General features: G+C 43.3%; 1 protein-coding gene across 1 annotated transcript in view; it reads right to left on the bottom strand.

Moving 5' to 3' along the window:
* ddhd1b (DDHD domain containing 1b) overlaps positions 1 to 10,897 on the bottom strand; it is a 77,396-nt gene that overhangs the window by 56,298 nt on the left and 10,201 nt on the right. The window contains 2 exon segments of the mRNA XM_054617968.1: positions 2,185 to 2,441; positions 2,762 to 2,868. Coding sequence (XP_054473943.1) covers positions 2,185 to 2,441; positions 2,762 to 2,868 — 364 coding nt within the window.

Here is a 10,897-nt window from a genome sequence, read left to right as displayed (position 1 = left end):
AGATAACTTTGGTTGACAGAGAGTGTGTGTGCGCGTGTATTTCTCTATTTCTCACTCTCTCTCCCCCTCCCTTTCACTCTCTCTTTCACTCACTCACCCTCTCTTTATCTCTCACTCATGCACCCTCTCTTCTTTCAATCTCTCTCTCTCTTTCACACCCTCTCTCTTACTCTCTCTCACTCCCTCTCTCTCTTTCACTTGCTCACTCTCTCTTTCTATCTCAATCACTTTCTCACTCTTACGCTCTCTCTTTCACACTCTCTTTCTCTAATCTCTGTTTCTCCATCTCTCAATGCCTTACTTTCTCTCACACACAATTTCAGGTAGAACCTTCCCTGTGTTATCACCAGTTATGGCAAACAGTAACTCAGCACGACTACTATTAATACTACTATTAATACTACAACAACTTCTTCTACTACTATTGCTGATTCGACTATTTCTTCTACTTAACCACTGATATTACTGCTGTTACGGATACTACTACCACTACTATAACTTCCGCTTCTAAAACTACTACTCTTCTTATGACTTCTTCTTCTACTATTACTACCACCTCTACAGTTTAACAGTTCAGCTTCCAGATTTTTCTTCATTGTATTTCAGCTCTTTGTTTCTTTTGATGATGCAGTTCAGCTTCCATCTCTGCCAGTTTTACAATTCAACTACCAGGTTTTTCTTGGCTTTTGGGCTTTTTCAGGAAAGTTATTTGAAACGTCCGTATTTTCAGCAATGCTCTGTGACTGATTTCAGCTTTCAGCATTCCAACGCATTTTCTGCAGGATTGTATTATTTATGCGATTGGACTTACTTATTTTTCAAATGAAACTCAAATGAAACTCAAATGTACCCCAAACTAACCCTAAAGGAACCCCATTGATACAGCTGTCTCAGAACTGTTAATATATGCAACGTGTTCGGGCAGTAGCAGCCACACTAGAAAATTTCTTGCGAATTTTTCTAGTTCTTTTTTTCATTTTAAATGTAAAATCAGATGCTTAAGATACCAAATACCTGGCCAATAGAATGCAATGATCTTAAATTATAAAAATACAAAACACATCCACAAAATAGATATGTGTTAGGCACTGTAGACTCTAAGGGGATACTTGCCAAAGATTTCAGTTAAAATGAAAGGTAGGAAATTATATATATATATTTATATTTTAACAAATAGTCGGTTGCGCCACCTGACATTTTTTAGCCTGTGAAGTTCAAAAATACTGTTAAAAATGAATTTAACCACTTTGAAAAGTAATTTAACAAATGACACTTGTTTAACAACATTGTTCTACACACAAACATATGCATTACATCCAATTTGAAAATACTTTTTAAAATGACCTTTTTAGAAGCCTTATTCATCATTGATACACGTACCTTTTGGCTTTTTGATTTCCAATTCAATTTCCATCTATAATTCACGTGTCTGAAATTTCAAAGATGGACAAAAGTATTTATTATAGCTCTACTTTATTGTATGCATTAACTGTCTGTAAACATCCAGTCTAAATTTAGTGACATTCTGATCATTATTTCCAGAGATACATGTGATAAGGCAGACTCTGGCCCTTGTGGAGAAGCCGATATGTTCACTATTTTCGGTTTGAGGAGCCAAACATCAACCAAAAAAACAAATTTTGCGGTAAAATACAACCGTCCATTTAAAAAACTACACATATTTTAGTTATGAAAAAGGGGCTTTGCTTTGTTCAACCTCTTTGGAACCCACTAGCTAAAAAGGCATTCAGTAATGGTAAATGGTCTTGTAGTTGTATAGCTACTACTACTCAAATCGTTTAACACTATATGTCATTCACCCATCCGCACCCTTTCATACAGTGATGATTGGCTACCAGGCAAGGTGCATCACACCCATTCAGAGGGGAGTAATTTGGGGTTAAGTGTCTTGCCCAAGGACACATCTACATTGACTAGCGGAGCCGGGGATCTGACCACTGATCCTCCGATTGTAGGACGACCCGCTCTAACACTAAACAACAGTCCCACCGTCAGTGCCGACCTCCACACCCTCATAACAGGCTGATGTTTTGTGCAATATCTGTAGAGAAGAGTGTTTTTTCTTGCAATGTTTGCTATCAATGACATGACATGCAAAAATTTAATCAGATGATGTAGAATAAATTTCTCTAACCTGTGCCAGAAAAATAACTTGTACAGTACCTGAGGCGTGTGAGTCTCAGGTGCTCCTGAAGGTGACGCTCCTCATCACTCGGCCAGCAAACTTTTGTTTCCTCTGGGTCTGGTGCTTCTTGATGATGGAAGCGCACCGGGTCCCAGCCCGTCATGATGTCGAAGGTGATGACGCAGCCCAGAGAGTGTGATACTATGGACACCTTCCCATTTTTCTCAAAGTCTGGATTTCGTGAGCAGAAGAGTGAGTACAGACGATTCAGCTCCAGAGTCAAACCCCTGGTAATCTACAGACACACAAAGACAACACGCATATACAACTTTATGAGGTATTTGCCTCTATTGTAATTTTTTATTTGTGACAAGATTAAAATAGATTTGGTTATGTTTGATTATTAAAGTCTTGTTTATCATTTATTATTTCATATTCAGGAAGTAGATCATAATTTAGTGCTATAGAGCCATGTTGGAACAGTTTAGCCAGGATTAAGTTTTGGAGTTGATTTGAGCTCATGGGACTAACAACTGTAAGCACTGTGACAAAATGCAAAAACACAGCTGCGAGGAAACATAACAAGGCTGTAGTGTACAATAGCCTCAGTCTTACCTCATCTCTGTACAGAGGGCTGGTGTAGTACATGATGTCCATGGCGCTGCTGTTCAGCATGTCTCTGAGACCTCTCACTTTGTCTGGGGTGATGGAGTCTACCGTGTCTGCAGGGAGACCATACAAATACATCTAACACAACTGTCAGGCGCTCCCAGAGAGTCTTTTTCAATAGTGTTTCATATTCCAGTGAAAAAAGTGATTCTGGTCTGTGATACATACATACATACATACATACATACATACATACATATCTTCATGTTTGACAAAGATCAGAAGTAAATAATATCTGTCCATTGTGGCAACCCAGGGGACATAGAGGCAAGATTCACAATAAAACAAAGGGCTCAGAGGCAGTTTGTGTCAAACAAAAGGTGTCCTTTAATAAGAGGTTAGGGTAAAGGGGATGGGATCAAAATCAACAGAGGGTTCCTCCCGTTTGGAGTCTGGGTCCTTCAGCCCACTCAAGACGCCAGGCAGTTCCTCTGTCCTGTTTAGGCAAAACAGAGAGAGAGAGAGATAGAGAGGTGAGTCATCCTAGTTACCTCTCTTCAATGCTGCGTTTCTCCAGTGGTTCAAGAGACCCTCCTTGTCTTCTGCTCAGTCTGTCTCTCCAGCCTCTCTGCCCTTGCTGCTTCCAAGCTGGTTGAACATAGAGCTCCACTAATTTACCTGATGGCATTGGACACACCTGCAGCCCGTGTGCCGAGTGGCTGTAGCACCTGAACCGGATAAAACACTCCCTCAATCACCTCCCTGAACCTGAGCTCCAGCCCCTGATCATGAGGCATCTGCATGGATGACAAAGGTGTCCTCAAAGTTGGGTGTACTCAAGACAGGCTCGGTGCATAAGGCCTTCTGAAGGGTGGCAAACACTTCCTCCGCTTCAGGACTCCAGAGGACATGTTGTGGGTGGCTTTTCTTTGTCATCGCGTGTAAAGGGGCTGCAATGGTAGCAAAGTGAGGGATAAAGCACTGATAATATTCCACAAGTCCCAGGAACGTTTTTACTCGCCGTTTAGTTGCTGGCTTTGGCCAGGTGGTGATGGCCTCCACTTTCTGAAATTGGGGTCTTACACTGCCTCTCCCAATAGTGTAGCCGAGGTACTCTGCCTCTTCTAGTCCAAGGTGACACTGTTTGGGATTGGGAGTCAGGCCAGCTTGCCGTAGGGCTCCTAGGACAGCTCTCAGGTGGACTACATGGGAGGTCCAGTCAGTGCTGAGGATTATTACCACGTCCAAGTAGACAGCTGCATACGCACCATTGGGTCAGAGCACCTTGTCCATCATGCGTTGGAAGGTGGCTGGAATGCCATGGACTCCAAAGGGCAGGACTTTGTAGTGGTGCAGGCCTTCCGGGGTAACAAAGGCCATCTTTTCCTTTGCTCCTTCTGTGAGGGGGACCTGCCAGTAACCTTTGGTGAGGTCAAGAGTGGACACAAACCGGGCCGCTCAAATAGCTCATCAACTCTAGGCATGGGGTAGGCATCAAATTTTTAGATTTCATTCAGTTTTCTAAAATCATTGAAGAAGCTATCAGTGCCATCTGGTTTGGGAGTCTTGACAATCTGGCTGGACCAGGCACTATGTGACCCCTCAATAACCCCCATTTCCAAGATCTTCGATGGTCTTTCTCTTTGCCTCTGGGATGCGATAAGGCTGGAGCCTCACCTTCTTTCCTGGCTCGGTGATAGTATCATGTTGAATCACAGTGGTGCATCCAGGAAGGTCAGAAAACACATCCTTGAATTGGCTGGTCAGTCCTACCACGTCCTGTCGGTGGGCCGGGCCCAACTGGGGGCCTAGAGGTACCTGTGAAGGGTCCGAATCTGGGATTTCAACAGTCAGTGCTGGCATCGGAACGCATACCATTTCTTTAGAAGATTTATATGATAAATCTGACAGGGTTTCCTTCTCCCAGGTTGTCTCACCTTGTAGTTGACTTTGCTTACCCTCTCAATCAACTTGCATTCAGCAGTTGGGACAAGGACAAGGATAAACTCACCAGGTCGGAACTCCCGCACTTGAGCTTTATGGTTGTAGATTCGGGCTTGAGCATGTTGGGCTTGCTGCATGTGCTCCCGCACTAGGGGCCATATTTTACCCATCCTCCCTTGCATCTGGTCAACATACTCTATGACAGAGCGGTAAGGTGATGGTTGTTGCTCCCAGGCTTCTTTAGCCAGATCCAGCATGCCCCTGGGTCTCCGTCCATACAGCATTTCAAATGGCTAAAACCCTGTGGAAGCCTGGGGAACTTCTCTGATTGAGACACAAAAGGGATTAGTTGGTCCCAGTTTTTCCCATTCACATCTATAGTTTTTCTCAGCATTTGTTTGAAGGTCTTATTAAACCGTTCAACAAGGCCATCCGTCTGTGGGTGGTTTACTGAGGTTCTTATCTGGCTCACCTTCAACAACTTGCACATCTCCTTCATTACACGAGACATGAAGCAGCTTCCCTGGTCAGTTAAGACTGCTTTCACAATGCCAACCCGACTACAGAGGAGGAACAACTCTCTGGCAACCGCCTTAGCACTTGCAGTGCGTAACGGGACTGTCTCTGGGTAGCGGGTGGCATAATCCATGATGACCAGGATGTATCGATGCCCCCTACTCGACTTCAGCAGGGGTCCTACTATATCCATGGCCACTCTCTGGAACGGTATGTCGATTAAGGGTAAAGGAATCAACCTGAATGCGTTTTACTGTTGCTTTGAAAGACATTAGGTTTGTTCGAGAAGAGCCAATCCTGCGCAGAATCGATCACCGGCGATCACCGCACAATGCATGCCGGTTAGATTTGTGTCCGACTTGATCCCAACTTGCTTTGACGTCATGAACACGCCGGCAACGATAACCTCACGAGAGCGAGGCAGCCGCAGTTTTTAGAGCCAGGCGCCGCAGTTGCTCTCCACCAACTGCATGACCCACTGTATGATGGGAAACGTCTTGCTGTTTCCTGATGAAAAAGCTGATTGGCTCTTAGTTTTGACAACAAACACCACGTTTTGTAGAAAATTCTTATTTTCTGTGTAAAAGATTTGACACTAGATTGTTGGCTAGTGGTCTCCCATTGTGCAATGATGTGGCTGATAATAATAATAATAATAATAATAATAATAATAATAATAATAAACGGTTATTTATTTAGTATCTGTAAATAAAGATATTTATTGAGAATTAATTCCAACTTGATGTCAAAAAAATTTCAGTCAGGTAACTGACTGCGGTCAAGTCAGCAGGCACTTGGATCTCCGTGGTCAAGTCAGCCGACAGAAATTTTAGTGCACCTATATACTAACATTCATGGTTAATCAAACGGCCCAGATCGGGAGCGAGCGATGGACTTTGTGAAGTTAGCCGAGGGATCGACGTTAGACAACTTCCAGTCTCAAAATAAGATCTCAACAAAGAGTATATATAAATATATGGAAATAAGATTAATTCAAACAGGAGAGACTTCAATAAAATATAACAATAATTTATTACACATGCATAAGAATGAATAGTACAAAGTCTTTGGCTATTGGACTCCATGGCCAAGCCATGTATCAGAGGGGCCCCAACGCTGAGATCAGCTAAGCACAATCCCCCTGGAGTCCAGACACTGGTGGTGGTGATTATGATTCAATTCAATTCAGATTATTTTGTATAGCCCAAAATCACAAATTTGCCTCAGAGGGCTTTACAATCTGTACACATGCTGTCACAGTCACACCTGTTCACTCTTCCTGCACTCTATTTCTCTCAGCTCACAGCCCAGCCCCCTCTCTCTCACCACACTCTCCCTCACTCACCTAATCAGCCTCATGCAGTGCACCTGTCTGCCACACCCACCTCATCAGCACAATCACTCTCACCTGCTCACTTAGTATTTAAACCCCGTTCTCACACACACTCACTGCCAGATCGTTCTCCGCATTCATGCCAGACCTTCCAGCGTTTTTCCCCGGACTGATTTCCCGTTGCCGACCCTGCCTGTTTGGACTTATCCACCTCACCTCTGCCCCGGTAAACGACTCAGCCTTCTGTCTTCCTCCACGGTATTCCGACCTTGCTTCTGCCCCGGTTAGCTGCACCAGCCTTCTGTCCCCGACCACGAGTTTTGCCTCCGCTCCTTTTGGTTTCTGTCTGACTGCTCCGCTGACGGTTCAGCGTTCGCCCGTGTGGAATACACACCGTGAGTTATCCCTTGCCTGTCTGTCTGCGGTGTATCCAGCCCTGAATAAAGATCCTGAACTTTACTCTGTCTCCTAGTCGTACTGCATTTGGGTCCACACCTCACCCGTTACACATGCGACATCCTCTGCCCCGGAACCCTTACATTGGCACAGGAAAAAAAAAACCTTAACAGGGAGAAAAAAGGAAGAAACCTATGGGAGAGCGACAGAGGAGGGATCCTTCTCCCAGGATGGACAGAATGCAATAGATGTCATGTGTACAGAATGAACAGCATAACAGAGATACAACACATTCAATGTATATGACATAAATTATTCATATAATAAGACTACTTATAATAACAGCACCAATGACTATAGTAGAATTTAAATAATGATATAGGGAATAGTATTAGTAACGTGACTAATAATAATAATCAAAGTAGCAGTGGGCGTCAGCCGGGTCACAGCAGGAGGCACGACCACAGTCCAGGTACCACAATGATTTGCGGAAACTGCGAGGCGAGAAAGCAAAAAAGGGGTTCAGGGTGGAGGCAAAGCCAATATGCGTAATGGTACAGGTAATAGTAATGTGACTAATAATAATAAAATGGTAGTAGCAGTGGGTGTCAGCAGGGCCACAGCAGGACAGACTTGGTCAAGTGAGAGGACAGGATAGGGCAGGGGTCAGCAACCTTTACTATCCAAAGAGCCATTTTGCCCTATTTTCCACCAAATAAAATTTGGGAGGCAAAAGCTATTTGATACCACAGCAAAAACTATAGTTTGTTGTATTTATGAAATTATAGAACAAGAATAAAGACAATTCTTGACATTTTATTGCTATTTTACCTCCATCTTCCGTAACCGCCACAGATCCCAGCTGTCAATGGGCGAAGTCAGTACCCTGGACAATGATTTTACCTGTTCTTATGAAGAGGAGAAAAAAATACACTGGCATGCGAAAGGACTTTGCTCAGATGTTTCAGGCTGTGTTCTGGACTTTCAACATTACATTTTTTGTTGTTTAAGCCAATATGCGTAATGGTACAGGTAATAGTAATGTGACTAATAATAATAATAAAATGGTAGTAGCAGTGGGTGTCAGCAGGGCCACAGCAGGACAGACTTGGTCAAGTGAGAGGAGAGCTTGACAACGACGTAATAGGATGTCACGCACATTTTAGTTGACAGTGACACAGTATCACCTCAAATTCCAATATAAGAGGTGTTCCCTTTGAAAGATTGTCCACTGTGCAGAAAAATAGGTAGGGACTTAGGACCCAGGAGAAGATAGGTGATGCATGGCAACCCGTGAGGGATCAGGGTTCTCTGGCTGAGTAAAGTTATGGACGAGTTGTGCTAATAAGGAGTTAAAGTTAAGCAGTTGTTCTCACGTGAGTTATTTTTTGTCAAAGCCTCAGGGAGGGGGGCTACATGGTAGACCAGAGATATCGTAGACCAGAGAGTCCCCAGAGAACGGGGAAAGGAGATGTTTGACCAGAATTAGAAGAAAATCGGTCCTTCTTGACCAGGTCATGTTAGACCAGGAAATGAGAAACGGTCACGTTAGACCTGGGGAATGGAAAACGATCATGTTAGATCAGGGAAATGAGAAAAGGTCGCTTCTGACCAGGCCATGTTAGACCAGGAAGACCATGAGATTTGAGAACCAGTGTATGGGACCAGCAAACATAGTCACTTATACCAGCTACCCGTCTCAGTCTAATAAACATAATACATTACACATAGATGAGAATATCCACCAGGACTATAGAATGCCGAAGTAGATTTAGTTAATATATAAAACACACTAGCATGGATAAATATTGCTATCACATTCAAATTAAAGAAGGCAATACACAAAATGACACCACCACCAGTTATATGCATACCTTACCAGATATTTATAAGGCTTTAACGACCTCTGAGTTACAAGTATTGTTTTGAGGTCGGGGCGGATGTAAGAACACAGTCATGTAAGACCAGGACATTAGAAACGTTTTGTTATGCCAGAAAATTGAAAACCCGGTAACGTCAGAGCGGGATATTGAGCAACGGTCCGTTAGACCAGCCAATTGAGAACCTGGACACGATAGACCAGCGAATAGTCTGACTCAATGAACAGACAGGAAGCAATGCATTATACAGTGCATGAGAGAATATCTGCTTAAACAATAGAATGCGAGTGTAGCTTCAGTGATAATATAAGGAACATTAAGCCTTACTAAGATAATGTTATCCCATGCTATTGGACAAACTGAATGACATGCCAATATACAGCCTGAAGGTGACAGCCCCACCAGTTATATGCATGACTTACCAGACCTTATTTTAAGGCTGTTTAATGGAGGTGAAGGCTGAGGATAACCAACGTCCCATTTGTCCCAAGGATGTAGATGAGATGCCTTGGTTTGTGGCCGAAGAAGCAGCCCCTATTCATAAAGAATGCCCTGACTAATGCTGATAGCTAAACCAGGATTTGGCAAAGGGGGATTACCTGGGGTAAGAAATAAGGAGAAGTGAGCAAGTAGGGGACTTAACCTAGGTATTTAATCCTGAATTAAAAGAAGCAAAAGCGAGTCTGAACAAACCACAAACAGAGCATGCACCTCTGCCTTCCCATGTGTTTAAGACGTAGCTCATAATGCCTAAGATGAAAGGCCGGATCGAAAATGTGATCTCTACTTTTGGTTTAAGGATTTAGACGATGATGTAAATTCATCACATCTGAATGCACAAAGAAGCTTTGATTAAGGAAAGCCTCAGGTCTGACAAGGGGAAACTGATACGCTGGCCTCTGAAAAGATGCTCCGGAAGGTCACGTGATGTTTCTCATAATAGCCATTATGATAACGATGACGACTTCATTATTGCACAGACAGAGATCAAACTGTGCAAAGAGAGGCCAGTGACTAGCAAACCACTGCTATGATAGAATCCCCAAAACCGTGTAGGAGTTAAGTGACTCAGAGGAACTCATCAGCTCGTTGTACAAACGTTACGCTATTTCAGTGATCGAGCGGAAAAGACCAGAGACGCAGGTCACCCATCCACGAGATAGATGAGATAGCATATTTAGACACGGAAGACGCCATGTCCAGCAAATGTCAGAAGAAAGAGCGCCCATGAGAGATGACTTGCCTGCTGAATTTGAAATGCCAAGGAGGAAGTAAAGCAAGCTCCAAGCATTAACGAAGCCGTTTAAACTCTATGCCCTGTTTTTCTCTCCAAAACGCCAGTGCACATACCAGCAATTGACTTGTGAGAACGGGTGTAACCCATAGACTGTAGGTGTAACCAGCAAAAGCCATAAACCAACCTCCACAATGCTGAGGAGTGATTGTAATTATCTGTAAGCTCATATCTCATATTCATGGACAAAATATTACTATACAATTATTATTTTCTCTCTCAAAATTACCTTTGTACAACCCCTGAAAACCATCTCAAGTAATAAATGCATTTTAAAGAAACAAGGGTGTACTATCCTGTAAACTATTTGATTTGAAAATATTTACTTAACTGCAGACTTTTAAGAACTCCTGCTTCTTAAGCATTTAAAAGTGCATTGACTTTCTTACTATAATACCCTGACAGTATATAGTGTTTTATCAGTGAACTATTTGTGACAGTCACGTGATGTAGCGGGCGACCACTGCGGCCTAAGCACACCATGCGCCTCCGTGATACGTCGTCATCTGGAGCGCGCTTCGCTATGGAGAGTGTAAACTAAGGTAAACTGCTGCTTAGTTATGTATTTTACTCTGCAAAATGAGATCCCAATTTCGCGGTTGTGCCCCAACTTTGCGACTGGAAGGGACGCTTCATATCAGCTGCATGGAGAGTGATGCCCAGGAACTGCAGACGTGCGTCATGACGCCCAGATTTCTCCTCTGTCCGGTAAAAGCAGCGGCAGCAGAAACAAAGTTCTAGTTTTTAGCGGCTTGGAGCCTGAAACTGTCATTTTAGCA

Source organism: Anoplopoma fimbria, chromosome 18 (assembly GCF_027596085.1).
Source record: "Anoplopoma fimbria isolate UVic2021 breed Golden Eagle Sablefish chromosome 18, Afim_UVic_2022, whole genome shotgun sequence".
NCBI classification, from domain to species: Eukaryota; Metazoa; Chordata; class Actinopteri; order Perciformes; family Anoplopomatidae; genus Anoplopoma; species Anoplopoma fimbria.
The sequence above is the reverse complement of the archived record's forward strand: the minus strand, read 5'-3'. Positions and strand labels throughout refer to the sequence as shown.